Source organism: Molothrus aeneus, chromosome 3 (genome assembly GCF_037042795.1).
Source record: "Molothrus aeneus isolate 106 chromosome 3, BPBGC_Maene_1.0, whole genome shotgun sequence".
In the NCBI taxonomy this organism is placed as follows: Eukaryota; Metazoa; Chordata; class Aves; order Passeriformes; family Icteridae; genus Molothrus; species Molothrus aeneus.
In genome coordinates this window covers 16,451,578-16,468,104 of record NC_089648.1, presented here as the reverse complement: position 1 = coordinate 16,468,104, position 16,527 = coordinate 16,451,578, and the positions used below count along the sequence as shown (strand labels likewise).

At 35.8% G+C, this 16,527-nt stretch overlaps 1 protein-coding gene across 1 annotated transcript in view; it reads right to left on the bottom strand.

The window, feature by feature from the left end:
- The window catches only part of WDPCP (WD repeat containing planar cell polarity effector), a 147,235-nt gene that overhangs the window by 86,591 nt on the left and 44,117 nt on the right, over positions 1 to 16,527 (bottom strand). The window contains exons 3-7 of the mRNA XM_066547816.1: positions 15,251 to 15,335; positions 13,528 to 13,572; positions 10,174 to 10,244; positions 9,864 to 9,923; positions 1,711 to 1,825 (exon numbers count right to left, since the gene is read on the bottom strand). Coding sequence (XP_066403913.1) covers positions 1,711 to 1,825; positions 9,864 to 9,923; positions 10,174 to 10,244; positions 13,528 to 13,572; positions 15,251 to 15,311 — 352 coding nt within the window. The 5' untranslated portion in view covers positions 15,312 to 15,335. The remainder of the gene's footprint in view (positions 1 to 1,710; positions 1,826 to 9,863; positions 9,924 to 10,173; positions 10,245 to 13,527; positions 13,573 to 15,250; positions 15,336 to 16,527) is intronic.

The following is a 16,527-nucleotide window of genomic DNA, read 5'->3' as shown; positions in this document are numbered from 1 at the left end:
CCACATATACACAATTGCTGAAGAAAGAACTATTATTTTAATATAGGCTTCTTGTGCTAAATGTAGAATTTCTCTTAGCCAGCTTTATAATCACAACCATAATGTGGAGCCAGATTTGGAAAGATGTGCTGTTTCTTTGAATTAAAATTAATTTCCTCTAGGACAACATTATCTCATGTTTCTCATGCAAGGATGGTTCAGTATAAAAATTTGTATTTTGAGCACTATTTGTGTGGGTAACAAAAGCATCTTCTTTTATTGTTCATGAAAATAAAAAACTGCATTGCAATTAAAGTTATTGAGTGGTTTGCTTTTACTGAACAGAGGCAGTTTTATTTCACCTACAGACTTGTCTGTTAGCAAACATGGAGGTTTAAGAAAATCCTGAATATGTGAAAACAAAGACAAAACATTATATAATGTTATTTATATAATAAATACAGTTGTCCAAATGTAGTAAAACGTATTTCTTGCTTTATTGTTGTTTTAGTTGTAAGCCCATTTAGTTAGCAGCATTTTCTGAACAAATATTTCTATGACATATTAAGCCAAAGTAAGGCATGACCAACATTATTTTTTATTGTTTTTTTAAAGACAAAGTATTCAAAATAACTTCCACAAACTACTTCAATTTAGGAAAAACCTTAGATTCTATGCTTTCCTACTTTTTGTCACATGAAAGTAGGAAATCCTCCCCTCAGAAGCAGAGCGCAAAAAATCACAGATGTAACTAGCAATCCAGTAATTAAGGTGGAGAGTGAAAAAAAGAAGACAAGATAGTAAATGTGTTCTATTCGCTCTGTGTAATTAGTTCATAAAAATGAAGTCCAGGTTAAATTTTTTTAATAAATAAAGATTCTATAGACATAGTTAAATGTCTGTAGAAAATTAATATTAATTTTCAAGACTAAAATACCATATATTGATAAGAAAAGATCAGTGAGACACAGTATTGGAGTTTCTAAAAACCTAGGCCAATATTCAATAGATGCCTGGGTAGAGAGAAAATTAAATCATTAGAGATCAAACCTGAACTAAATGCATGTTCTTACTAGAAGGATGTAATGTGGGCTTACTCTTAAAAATTTGGAAGGTAGTGCACATGTAATATGGCTCACACCAAAATTTCATACTCCTGCTTCTGCAGAAGCCAAGATACCAGTCGATTTCTCAATGCTATGAGTCATATCTTAAAGCTGTGGAAAACAGAGACATTTTTGTAGGTTTTCTTCTGCATTAAATGAAAACTTAATTTTTAGCAGTCACTAGTTAATAACAGTAGGGAAATTCTGGGTGTCAAGAAACTAAATCAGAACACCTCCATGTAACTAATGTTATCCAGACCTTTTTAATAACAACTTTAATAATAACTATCCCATGCAATTATTCAATTGGCTAATGTTTGGTTCTGTCCCATTTTCCTACTTACAAAATAAACATGACAAGTTCAAATGGCATGCTCACAGTGATTACAGTGTGTAAGAAACAGGATTTTAGAAACCCATGCAGCATTTGACAAGCCTGAAAACTTTGATGTTAAATATTATTCTTAAAGTGCTCTTAGTCCTGAGGGTTGTAACTATAGCATTACATGCAATTACTTGTTGTGTTTGCAAGTCCCCAGTGGCAATAATTAGTCTACCTGTTGACATACTGTTTCTCTACTCTATTGTTAATGCAGGCAATTGATTTGCACATGGGTGTAATTACCATCACTGATGGTGTCGGAGATGAGCTTCCCCACCAGGGTCCTGTCAATCACCACCTTCTCCAGCTGTGGCCCAGAAAGGCTTAGGGACACCAAAATACCTGAGTGAAAGAGGAGCTGAATCCAAAGAGTAAGAAAACAAGACATCAAAAATCATGAATAAAGTGGAACGTTCCAAGGTACATATTAGCAGCCGTCCATTACGTAGTAATCTAATTTTCAAAATTACAAAAATGAATTATCATTGATGTGAAGATGTCTTATAATGGCTTTGAAAGCTTTTTCAATGAAAGAGAGAGATGTAACACAACGCTGAATTATAATGGTACAAAAACTACAATTGCTGAACACTTGAAGAAGTAGCTAAGTCCCCAAACGTTACATAAAATATACTGATTTTTTCAGTTAAAAACAGAGATGAAAAATCTGTTTTGAAAGAGGGAAGGAATTACACTGATCACTCTATCATCCATAGACCTGATATTTTCAGTATAAAGTAAATGCATGGCCTGCATGTAAAAAATATAAAGTAGGGTTTAATATAATTCTATGTTATTATCAGAAATTAAAACCAGCACCTTTTTGCTGTTCTTGTTATTTCTGATCATTCATATATTGTTTAAATAAATAATCACGCCCTACCACAGAGATAGCTGTGAGCTCCCAATAAATCCATTCACTCAGTGACATGTTTCAGATGTCTCTCTTAGAAAGAAAGAATTTAAGCTATTGGACAGGGTTATTTCAGAGTTAATTGAATATTCATGTCTAATTAATTTAAATTAAATGATACATATAATCTCTAAGACTAAGTCACAGTATTTATCAGCTCCTTCTTATGCAATATCTTCTATGAGAGAGAGAATGCTCAGTGGGAGGAGTTATGAAAAACATTTTTTTTTGCATAATTAAACCATTAGTCATTTTCTGAATGTAACTACTACAGCACAGGAATTCAGAAAACAGAACCCATAAAAAGAATTCTCTGTGGAAAGACCTCTGCAGACAAGTCTAGAGGGTCCACCAAAGGCCAGGAATCTGGGACTCCAGCTCTTACTTCTACTTAACAGTAGATTTTTAAAGAAATCCCTGTGCTTTTAGAAAACTTAACTACTAAAGAAACACTTGTTCTTGTAGGAGAATTTGGCATAAAAAATATCCTGTTTGTTCTGTGCTGGAGCTGTGAGACAAACATAATATAATCTTTAGAATTTTCATGCAGTGAAATCCACTGGATTGTATAATAAATAAAAAGTATTTGGGATAGCAATTGGGCATGTCCCTTATGCAGTGCTCTGCTCCCAATAATTTAGGTATGGAAATTCTAATTTATACATATTTTGCTATATTACTATTCCTCTGAGCTCTCCAAAGAACAGAACATGTGTATTTAAACAAATTATTTTCCTGCCCTTGCACCTTTAACCAACATGTTTTAAAAATAAATTCTAGTGATGTGTGAAGTAGAAACAAATAAAACCCTGTGATGTGAAATGAATTTCTAAGAACAAATGATCAATTCCCATCCTGCCAAAGTCTAATCATACATTCATTTGATAGATATATATAGTCAATGTTTCAATATTCCCTGTCATGACAGATGTCCTTTAAGGTTTTGTCCTAGTAAAAATGTTAGACACGCTTACACTCATGCAGCTTTTATTACAATCTTTTAAAACTTCAATTTTTCCTTACGTTGAAGTTAGATTAGATAAAATCACAATTTATTTCCAACTTCGTAACATGAAGTCCAGCAAGGTTTGACTACAGTTGGCTGTAACTGTCCAAAAAACCTGCTGGAAAAAGTGAGGGTTGAAACCCAGGAGCTACCAAACTGTGATGTAAGCAGCCTGATAGAGGAGAGTAAAACACCCCCAGTCTTTCAGTGTTATGTGCCAACAAGAGGGATGATGCAGTCAGGGTGCAAATTCACTTTATGCCTATGTATTAATTTTCTGGTAATGGCATAAATCACACCTGTTACAGAGCTAGACTAGAAATCAATGAAAACCTCCCCAGTGTTTCATGACAAGACATTTATATAAATATATAAATGTTGTGCTAATGAGTATGCTTTGCTTTACATCTATAAACTAGTTACAAATCAATGTTAAGGATTTTCAGTACTGTACAGATCTCTGTGATATCACTATGGCATGACAGAATCATAGATAGTAGATAAATGTAGTATAATTTCCATTACTTCTATTGTTGCTCCTATTGTGCTCCCTCCTTCTTTCATTTTACAGCAAAACATTCTTTCTCGTTACTTTCCTCAGAACTCTGAGATATTTGGGAAATCTTAAATTGTATTTTAATAAATTTTTGTTACAATAATTTAGTGTGGTTGGTCCATAGGTTTAAGTTCATTCTCTAGGAACTTTTAGAGTCTAAATTGAAAAGGTTAATCAAGGCATTTACACACTACATTGCCATGCAAGGTTAGTATTTCATCTATCTCCCTTTAAAAATGTTTTGAACTGAGGTTTTTTAAAAATTAGTTCTTAGAGTTTGCCATGAAGTACAAGCAGGCACTTAAAGAGAACAGGTGGAGTCACCACCCCTGGAGATATTAAAGATGTGTAGATGTAGAACTTATGGGCAAGTTTTAGTGATGAACTATGGAGCATTAGGTTAACAGCTGGACTCACTCTTAAGGGTCTTCTCAATCCTAAATGATTCTATGATTCTGTGCTATCTTTCCTCAAAAATATTCCATAAAAGAGAAAATATTTACGTGCTCAAATTGAAACCACTATTTCAATTTGCTACATTCTGTGAAGTCTGTGCAAAGACTGTTCCATGATTGTAAGATTTATGTGCTGTTACACTTAAGCTTGCCTAGTTAAACTCATATTTTGGTGGATGGGAGCAGTCCAGTCAGAAGCACGAATGAATATAAAGCAAATAGGGAAGATTGCAAACTTGGCTTGAACAGGGATACACAGTGATCCAACTCCAAAGGGAACAGCCCATAAATGCTAAGGAATAAAAGCCAATGTAAGAGGCATTATTTACACAAGGCACTACATCATTCCATCTAAGAGATATTAAATTAGGGAAAGAAATTCACAATGATGAAACACATCATAAATTTTTCAGATTGAAGTACTGTGATGGGAAAAATAAAATCAGAAGAGCTATCTCCAGAGTTTAAACAGTCACAAGGTGTTCCTAAATAAAATATGAAAGCATGACTTCATACCTATTGGAAGAATAAGGCAGAAACTTTGTACTTGAATGTAGTCTGTGTAAAAAGTTTGGGCACCTGGTTATTCTCCATACTGGGAAGGAAGGGCCACTTAATTTCTCTGTTACAGAGGAATTGAACGTGGAGACTTTGATAGAAAGGAATATGTATTTTATATGCCAAAAATTGCTCTTCACTGTGCAAGAAAGGCATATGCAGCAGAGGATACTCAAGGGAAGACTTAGCCTTTCCCTTCTCCAATAGCAAAGTGCTCTAATATGTATTTCAGATAGTTTTTATTAAGCAAAGGACTTAAGTGCAGGTTCATGACTTACAGACTTTAGTACAACTTAAGCATCTACTTAAGTAGATCCCTTTATCCTCAGAAGCCTGAGCTCTTGACTCCTCATTCATGCAGCTCAGCTGCTTATCAGCTCTTCTACCTAAAAAGATACCTGTGGAGCAAAGCCAGGATTTGCTTCTATCTGATTAAAATTGGAAGAGAAGGAAAATATGCCTGTAAAAAATATTGCTGCAAACTGTTTTCCCTTAGAGAGCCCAACTGACAGAGGAATATGCAAAAGGAGAAGAGATTTGCAAAGCACTTCTTGTTCAAGCAGGTTCCCAGGGTTTTTCCCCACCTCTTCATTCCAGATTGCTTTCTTAGCCACCCCACCATAATTACTGTGTTGCATGCCTTATTACAGATGAAGTTATTGTTGTTACATGTTACTGTTTCACAATAATCAATGCATTTGTACTTCTAGCTCCAAATATCTAAAACCACGCAACACATTAATGGTTCTGATCAAAAGCAGCCAAAAGAATTTAATATGAGGGCAGTGTTCCTCTTAGTAATTGGGGATGGGTGCTGGCTTCTCATGTATTCTAGACAGAATGTCTTGGTTTTGATATCAAATGTGCTACATCACCATGTGCCTTGCTAAATCAGTTTGCTAATGGGCATTGTACTGACAGAACAAGCAAGAAAATATTGCTGTGGAGCTCAATTCAGAATCCAGTTTTAAGTATGTTGACGATGGCAACAGAAAAACAACATACATATGTAAATTGGAACAAAAATACAATTAAAAAATATCAAAACACTTTAGCAAAGTATACATAAATCTTTTTCATTAGCAGGTAACAGATATGATTTATAGCTAGTGCTTGGCTTTTATACAATAAACTCTATAACAATGTTGGCGTGTGCTTAATTCAACATCATAATGCAAATGTAAAACTAAAAAAAATTGGAAATCAAATGTTTCAGCTAGATCTCATTTATTTTTATTGCTTTATATTGTAAAACCAAACCTTAAGCAATGGCATCGTTTCATAGGAAGATTTAATGATTTTGTGGCAAAACTTAAATGCATTCCAAAGAATTAGAGAAGGAGACAAAGACAAGAAGCAGCCAGATCTGAGCTGAGTAAACTCAACAATACTGATAAAATAAATTCCTTAGATTATTACTCCTTGGCAGGGAAAGCTGAAGAGCACAGTGGCATCTTATTGTAAAGACTTCTTGTCTTTTTCCTGTCATCCTTCTTTTATGGTTTATTTTCCTCTGACATCAGCTAACTGAAGATTACAGGATTATTTCAGCAACTCAACAAAGGTCATCAAAGTTGGGGATCAGAAGTACCATACAGAAATGGTGTGGGTTCAGATCCTATTGGAACAGAGCTAAAGAGAAGACCTCAGTCGTTTAGGACTCAACTAAGCTCTTTTAAATATGACTCCTTGACAAAAATCCCTGTACTGTCTAGGTTATGTTTACATTAACTGGCACATTATCTATTTCAGATGCTCTAAGTAGTGGTAGAATGTATACTTAGGACTGCAAAAATAAAGGTCATTGGGGTTTTTTTGGCAATGGACAAGAAAGTAAATACGAAACTTCTCTTGCACTGATTGCACACCAAAAAAAAAAATATGTATATATATATAATATATATATATAGCATAAAATGAAATACTAACAAAAGTAGAAAACCAGGCCAGCATTATGGTCATTCTAGGCAAACTCATATAGAAAAGCCAACTTTGAGAAACACACTCATGCAATGGACAAGATAATCTGCAGGCAAAACAACTGGACTTCTCACTGGGGCATTTGCATGGAGTCTAATTGGCTATTTGCACATGAACAGTTAACATGACTGCACACTCAATTTTGGCAGATGCACATTTAAAATTACAGCCCCCAATTTTTGCCTGTGGGCCACTTCTAAGATGGAAGTGCTGGAGGAAGAGTGAGGGATTAGGAATAGTGGTATATTGTATATTTAGGCTACAGAAGGCACACTGGCAGCAGCCTTATGCTTGTTTTGCACAAAATCTGAGAGAAATCACACTACTCTTTTAAAGCATAGTCTTGTTTTCATTGCATCACCTTTCATTTTCATTCCATTTGTCTTGCTCAAGGTACAGCAGCCACTGAGTTTCTGGATGGCACATTGTAATTACAATACAAAGGAACCTGCTTCTGGTTCAGCTAGAGGTATGGCAGATTCAAATATAAATAAATAAATAAAAAATAAATAACACAATCAAAAATGGGAAAATGTGGTTGTTGAATTAAATATTTTAATTTCTATAAAGTTTGTTTGACCTTGTATTGCTACTAAAACCAAAGGAAAAACAGATACTATAATTAAAACCATATGATCAAATTTAGGCCCAAACATTGAAATTATGAAAATCAGGGTAATTTCCTACATGTTCTTCATGCTGTTTGTCTGACACACTGCTTTAACTCTCCAAAGTTAATGCAAATACAGACTCTTCCCACTAGCTCTGGTATTCATCCAAAAAAGGCTGTGAATACATCAGTGTTATGCCACAGATGACATCATTGCGTGGTAAGCACTCTCTGCTGCAACAGTTAATTAGTATTCTACTTAGAATTAAAAATAAATATACAACATCTTCTCCATTTGCATCAAAGAGGGACAGTTCAATTATTGCTGCCAAATGCTCAAAGACAGATGAGCAGCAGAAAAACAAGCCATCTGACATCAAAATTGATGGAAGACAGTTTTTCTGTTCTAGACTCTTCCAAATGATTAATTTTTTTCTATTTATTTTCATTTGTTGGAGGTCTTTTATTTTCAGGAAGACAGAAAGTGGAATAACACAATTGTTTTGGCAAAACACTCTAACCCTTGTTGGAGATTTCAATAATCAGTCACTATTAAACAAAAACATTTTGTTTTGTGATTGAGAAACCAAAAGCAGAATTTAAGGACAGAGAAATTACTGTGATTTTTATCTATAACTTTCACTCTGGTTATGTTATAACCTGTACCATCACTTATACCCTGGCCTTAGAAGACATCTGAAAAACACCCCAAATACTCAATTTATTAAACTACCCCTTTACATGGTTCAATACCTAATACACTAAGATGAAAACACCCATCTCTTTTATTTCCCATCTCCTAGAAGAAATAAGTTAAATTGCAATTGTCTCATTCACGTTGATGTAGGCCTGAAGTAACTTAGAGGATGTGAAGTCAAAAAATAAAGAAGAATTTTATACAGAACTGATAGTCAAAGGTGTTATATTATGTAGGCAGGACAACACATCTGGCAAGAAGTTTACTTTTCCAAAGTATGTACTGTACACATTGCAGGTGGATGCTGATGAATGGGAGGGGAAGGAAAATGGTAAAGGGAGAATGGACAAGGAAAGCAAATGAAGAGACAGCAAACTGGGATGTAAATGAATGCACTCACAGCTAATTGACTTGGTGTTTCTTAACCAAATTCCTTTCCTAATCAGAACAATAATAACAGGGAAAAATGATTCCCCCAAATTAGCAATTAATATTTAAATCAGCTCTAGAAGATTAACATTCACAGATGTATACTATGTAATTTGTATGTGAATGATATACATTTACTAGCAGTAAGATCTGATAGGCAAATGTCGCTTAGACAATCATATTTTTATTATTGATATGAAAAGACTACATACCATTTGGCATGTCAAGCATTTAAAAATTTTGCTATTCTCAAAGGCATTTCTAGAATTTTAGCTGTACAGTGTTTGGATATTTAACAATCATTCTGCTGACACACATTTGGAACTACTTGAATAAGAAGAAAAAATTATGAGTCTGAAGAAGCAGAAAAGTTAGAAGACAAAGTTCCTTGTTTGAAACAGTAATATTGACAAATTTTCCCCATTCCCCAAAGCAGTTTCAAATATGATGCATTTCCTCATGAAGGTTGTATAAACATACAAAATTCACTACATATGTTTTTCAGAAGAAGCACATGATTATGGAGCACTTCATGTTCAGCTCTCCTCCCTGCCCTGCTGTTCTGTCTTAGTGAGGATGTGAAAAAGGGTTTCTTGTACACAAAATGTGGAACTCATATAGCCAGAGACATAACTATTTGTGTGCCACATGGCACAATATTTCTTATTCCATAACTTGATTAATGATCTTGTTGGTTTAGAGATATAACTTCCCTTCCATATTACACAAGCATAAAGTAAAAAGATTTGTGACAGGTAAATAGCTAATTAAATTAAGACATAAAAATAATATAACACAGATTCCAGACCTGTCTATATATTTTAACACATAACTGCTCCCTCAGCCTGCTATTTTGAGGCACAGGATGTTTTCAGTTTCCCCAAACAGTAACAGTAATAATAACAATAACAATAATTAACAACAATAATAATAGTAATCATCACCATCATCATCTCACAGAATAAGGGCCTTTTATTGTAATTTCTTTGTGTTGATAAACTCCAGGCTTTTTATTTGAAGGACTTTTTTCAGGGTAGAAATTTAAATAAACCAAATTTACTTAACAAGGGCCCACATATTAAAAAAACTCCAGTGATTTTCTGTGTTAACATTTTAACACTACTGGTCCCATCACTGAATTCAGTTCAGCACCACCAACTGAACACTACAAGACCTTTTGATGACACTGTACCTGACAGGTATGTTTGTTCTTCCACTTGCTCAGCACACATGGACTGTTCTGCATTAAGTCCTAAAGGACAAAAGAAAACAGAGAATGGAGTTGGCAGCACACATTGTCACTATCAGTTAACAGACTTCTGATTTTCCAGTTAACAGATGAAAAATGCCACACAAAGATGCAGCTGTTTCAGAAGAGCCCACCAGACAAAAGCACATTTATCATCACTGGGAGAGTTGGATCTTTATGAAAATTAAAGCTGTTGAAAGAGGTTTGAAAACCAGATCAGATGTTGCTGTGCTTGAACCTTTCTGAACCATACCTCCACCTCCTTGAGTGCATCTCGCAGTTTGTCTGCTCGCTTGGTTTTCAGGATCCAAGGATAATCTCGAGCTGTCAAATAAAAGTGAGGGAAAAAAAATGAAGATGGTAGAGAAATGTGTATATATAAGTGACTGTATACATATAAAGTGTGTGTGTGCAAACATTTATATGTGTCATTTTAAAAAAGTTCTATGAGTTGAGCTTCCTTCCACAAATCCAAGATTTCTAGGAGTTGCCTTACATGTAAAACTTACCTACAGCTGGAAGGAAATGGCCATGGTTTCTATTATCAAAGGGTCTGTTTTTGGAAGGCTCAATCATAGGAACAGTTGGCATGCTCTATCCACAATGACCATGACTTCCCCATGGCAATTGTGTGCAAAGCTTACCCAGCTGCTAGGCACTTGCAGTGAAAAAGTATCTGCTGTTCAGTATATTAACTCAGTTTCAAGTTTCAAGCATCCTAAATAGATTCTATTCTTCTGAACTAACATTTCATTGCCTAATTTCAAAAAGCAGGCACTAACACGTCTGCAAAATATATATGCATGAATATATGCATATATAGAAATATTAACTACAGGCAAATGTGAATGCCATAACTTACGGAGTCTAGTTATTTATAGGATTTTCTTGCAAATTTAGTCTGAAGAATCTGCCAAGTCAAGCAAAGAAAAAGCTGCATGACTACTGAAGTCCTTTAACAAATTTATTAGTGTTCAGCACACTATTGTGAAAATCCTGGCCTAATATATTAATTCGAGCAACCAGGAGGCAAAGCTTCCTCTGGAGTTGCCAATAACTGGCTTGTTTCATGGATGAGAATCAGGCTCTAATAACTTGTGAAATTTCTTCATTTAAAAGTGAGCAGTTTTCTGCTCATAAGTGTACAATAAAACCATGAGAAACTAGAACACATTGTTTATAATCTATTCCTATTTAAAGGAAACCTGATGAAAAGTTTTGAGCTCCAAGCTGTCAGTTTGTATGCCAACTTCCAGACTGAATGACTTAGCAGTTGTGCTTAAACCTCCCTGCAAAAAGCAGCTTACAATAGAAGTGCTATACAGTGAAAAAATGAAGGATTTCATACATCAACAAAAGAGGACACCAGCATACAACTTCTCTTTGTGTTTCATTGGACTGAAGCCAGCGTTGGTGGAACTGTTATGATAATATTAATTAGGCATGTAAGATCACATTTTCAATGGGTGCTTTCATAAATACTGGAATATCTATCCACATATGCAAAATGGGAAATTGCCTGTACAGATACCAAACTATCTGTACAAATCAACAGCTGTGAATAAAGTTTCTCAGTGCTCCTCTTTGCAAAATGTGCTGTGCAGGCTCTGTGTCAGGGGCACCCCTGCATTCCCAGGGACAAGGTGCAGCAGCTTGAGGTCCTGTTGCCCATCACACGTGTAAAAGGCACCACTGGGGCTGTTGGTTACAAGGGTTATCTAGGCCTGCTCCTCCTTTCACACATGCAGCCCTGTGGGATACCATTACACTGAGCACAAGTGATGCAAACCTGTGAGGCTCCTCCCTGCCTAGAGCCCTCCCTCACCTGCCCACCTTCCCAGAGCTGCACTGACCTTGCCTGACACAGCATCCTCTGCAGCAGGTGTGGATTTGCCACATGGCTGCACCTTCACACCCATCCCCAGCGGGGCTTCAGCCTGCTCCAAACACACCTTGTAGTGATGGGAAGAACTAATCCTTCCAGAACACATTTTGCCTCCATATGCATGCACAATTCCATGGGAATTTTCATTTGGATAAGCTAACAGCATAGACATGGCTTTGTGAAGTTATCCAAAAAATCAATTTGATTTTTCAGAGTTGTCATATAATAATGTTTGAACATTAATGAACGTTCTGAGCAATGCAGGAGTTGTAAAACTTGAGCTAAAGAAAAGTTGTACTAATATAAACATCATTAACAGTTGGAAGTACTGCTGTGTGATAGCATGAACTGAAATTGCTTTTAACCAGGTAATGCAGGGACAGTGAAAATGATTCAAAGCTGAAACCATTCTATGAAGGCAGCTGATTATTAATCTGGTATTATTATTATTAGTTGTTATTATTATTAGTTATTATTATTAGTCTATTTGGCTGAAAATATTTTAGTTACAATTTCCAGTTTTAAGCCAGATGGTGTTGCAAGGCCAGAGATGATTGGGAAAATGTTTATTGCTCGTCTGCTAAGTAAATTTCATAAGGAAAAATCTGGATTATTTTTGTGATTACTTTTTACAATGGACTGGAAAAGCAATAAATGCTGCAATGCTTAGTGACAGGAAAAAAAAAAAACAGATTGCATATATACCAGGAAGGAAAAATTACAAATTTTCAATTGTTTTGTGCTGTGTAGTTCTGTGATCATCAGTCTTAGATGATGTGCAGAAAGTTACATTGGAAGCAGTCTGGGGTTATTTTAATACTCTTCCAGGGGCATAGCCAATCCAAATTTGCCATTTGATCTTAGTGTAAGAAGAAACTCAGAAAATATCCTCACATTCTGCTAGCTTTTGCTTCTCTTCTAAGTAACTGTACTTCATCTGTGATGCTAAAGGAAAGAGGATGAAAAGATGAATTAATCCTTAACACTGCTGTCAGCAAACATTAATATTAGCGAGAAGACCAGCACAGTTGGATAAAACACAGAAATTTCCAAACCAATCCGGGCAGCCCCGGTGCTTTCAGCCTGTAGGGCAGATATGTTAAACTGGCAGTGAAGGCAAGGCTGACACCGGTGGGCTGGCACGGCCGAGCCCCAGCCCCGCAGGCAGGAGCGCGGTCAGCCGGCTCCGTCGGTCCGTCAGCGCCAGTGGAACCGCGCCGGGACGGGCGGGAAGGGGGGAACCCCAGCCCTAGAGCCCCTTCGGCCCCTGGGGAAACTGGTAGGATGAGCAGGATTAATGAGATCAAGGCAATGGATCGCTCGCCCCGGAATGGCCACTCCGGAGGGCAGGCAGAGATGCCCTCTGCTGGGATCCCGGCGATCACCTGGCCGTGCCCTGGGCTCCACACAACACAAAATATCTTAAACCCCATAAGAATTCAGAGTGTAAAATCCCACAGAGGTTTTTAGTTACATAACGGTTGGGTTTATGTGAATTTTTTTTCCTTTCCCTCCCGCCCCCTTCTGTGGTTTAAAAAGTTTTTTAATATTCCTACATAAGTTTGGAGAGAGAAACTCTTTCTGTGTTTCCTTATTCCATAGAAATACAGAGGTATATACTAACAAGAAATGTGAAGCTGCATTTTTAAGAGCAAGCAGTTGGTGTCAAACACTGAACATCCTGAAGTTTTGCTCAGTTTCAGTATTTATATATGTATTTACCTGGTTGTTTCTTGTCACAGTACTGGTGGATCCCAATGTCTTCATCTGTACAATTAAATGTAAATGCATTAAATTATTACTAGAAACAGAACACAACTTAGAAAGCAAGGTTCAGCACCTCAATTTTTTCCTGCTAAAGCAATGCTTGGTGTTAAAATACAAGCACAGTATATAGCCTAAATACCATTGGGACATTCAAGAACCAGCTGAGAAGGCATGAAGAAGGATGACAAGCCCTTCCATTTATTTGAGGCTGTCATTTCCTTTACATACACTTTGATTCCCTTCTAGCTGCACATGTGCAAAAGTATTTTTACCACCTTCCTAATTAGCATATTTGTGTTCTTTTACAAGGAAAAGTAAGGATCATGGTGAAAAATGTATCTTGGAATAACTTTAAAATGTTTTCTGATGACTGACACAGCTGAGCTAAAAACAACTGGTTGAAGTTTTTTCCTAAGATTCATGAACTCATAAAGCTGTTCTTTCAAAGGATCCAATATTCTTATTCTACAGGTATTATCATCTAGTTGGTTCCTGTGGCACAGAAATCTGGATATTTCAGCTGCATAGGGACTGCAACTGCACTAGTCAGTTCCTGATGAGGCTGACAGGTAAACACTTAGGGGTGCCTTGGCAAGCTCCACTGGGCATGTCTAAGTACAGCATTATGTTGCATTGTTTTAAAATAATTAATTTTTCACTGCATCTGTGTCCTCCTAAAGTCAGACAGGCATATTCCATGGGGAGAAATTCATTACATGGAAAAAAAAGTAGGAAGGCACTGAAAAGGCAGGCAGGATTTAAACCAGGACATCATCCTCCCTTCTGCCTCAGAATTTTTGAATGAGGCATCTAGGCAATGAATAAATGGAAGCAAAAAAGGTCAAAAGTGAAAAATAGGCATGGTACTCCACAGCAGAGCTTTAATTACAATAAATCACAACTGTGTTTTCACTTAAACCATTGGATTTTTCTATGAAATACAGCTTTTGAGTTTTAGATGTTATTGTTGTCATAGAACAGTTCCCACACAAAGATGGGATGTCAAGGCACACTGAGTCAATATTTTAGTAATAACATTCAGCTGAATATCAATTGATTATTCAAAATAATATTTTGATAAAATTATTGTACAGTACAATTGACATGAAGTGTCATAAATTATCTTTTGATATTGTCCACTTTTAAACCAGTGGGTTTTTTAATAATTATATTTTAGGAATAGCAAGGCAAGACGAATTAAGGTAATGTACACATGGCTGGGATTTAGTCATATGTCTTTTGGAACAATCAATTAATAAGACAAATGTATCCTTGTAAGTATGAAATTTCAAGGAATCATGCAAAATACCCAGAACATGCAGTAATCTTTTATTTTCACATTAAGTACAAATCACAATGCCTCTGCAGTTCACTTGACTGTGGATCATTCACCCAAACTAACCATTAAACTGAAGCTCAGAGTCAAGTAGGCCACAGCTTCCCGAGAAGGGAAATACATCCAATCAAATATAATCTTAATATTTTTTACTTGAAAGGATGCTCCAGTTCCATGACAAGAAAAGCAAAGAAGCTGACCAAATTCAAACTCTGTATTGCTGCTAATTTTCTTTCTCTTAAGTATAAAAAAAAACTTCATTTGGGTATTCAGAATTTTATATTAGTTTAATACCCATCAACAAGCTTTGATGATTTGTTTTAGTAACAGATAACAGCTTACCTCTAATATGTAAGTTGGTCTTCAAAGACCACAGAAACATCTCAGTCAGGCAGAAGGACATCTGGTAATATATGGAGCCTTAGCACTAGCAAAAGAAGGAAAGGAACTGCATGAGCCAATTTTTTACCCTTCATAACCGCTGAAATGGCAATTATTTTGGAACCTAACTGCTGGAAGAACCTAGCACTGATGATATTTTGTTACATGTAAGCTGTAGATTTAAACTGCAATTAAAATGAATAATGCTTGAGAAAGAATAGGATAAGTAACATAATATACACATACACATCAAACACAGAGAGAAAACAATTCTTTAAATGTACAACTGCTCTCACTAAAGCAAATAACTTTGTGCTTCATGTTTCTAATGTATACATTATCATCTACTCTTTGTGTATGGTTATTACCTTAACATATGCAAAACTGAATCCACTACTTAAATATGTGGTTTAGATATGAGAATTTGACCTTAAGGCCAAATTTTTAAAATTTTGTACATTGGGAAGTGTCAATATATTAAAGAAACAGTTTTGAACACAGTATTTGCAGGCATTAGTTATAGTGTCAAAACAAATTAAGTCTTTCTAAATGAAGACACCCCAAGTCACTTAGAATATATCAATTAGAACTGATAAAACAACAGAAGTGAAGCATATAGAATATGTGTTGAAGTATTATGTAAGTTGTTATTAAATGCTTGCAAAGTTTTTTTGAACAATTCCTCTGAATGTTCCCAGTGGAGGACATGTTGTGTTTCAAAGGAGCATTGGGAATTTTCCAGACACAGTAACCAGCAGACTCTCCTGGGTGATTTCCTGCAGTGCTGTAGTCTTAAATGGGCCACCAGACCAACTACTTTCACTTCTTCTGCTAAACCTGGGCACTCACTGAAAGCTGGACTGAGCAGCGGTGTTCACACAATGCAGCAACCTTTAGAACCACTGCTAGTATGGTACTATATATTTTTTTAAGTAGTATCTTTGGTTCCTATGAATGCCTTTTAGATAATTAATCAATTTAGATAATAATTGCAAAATTTTTATCACATAGAGTATCAGACCTTTATTTCAAGAGTGCTATGATGAAAAATATGTGCAAGGATCTCAGGTAGCACCAAGGAAGCTGAGGGACCTTGAGGTATTATCATTCAAACAAATATTTATGTTTGAAGAACTGCCTAATCCACTGAAATAGCACCAAGTGGAAATAGCATTTTCTTTCCACTGATCCCCAAATGTACAAAAAGTCTTGCTGACTTAGTAAATCCCACAGTTCTG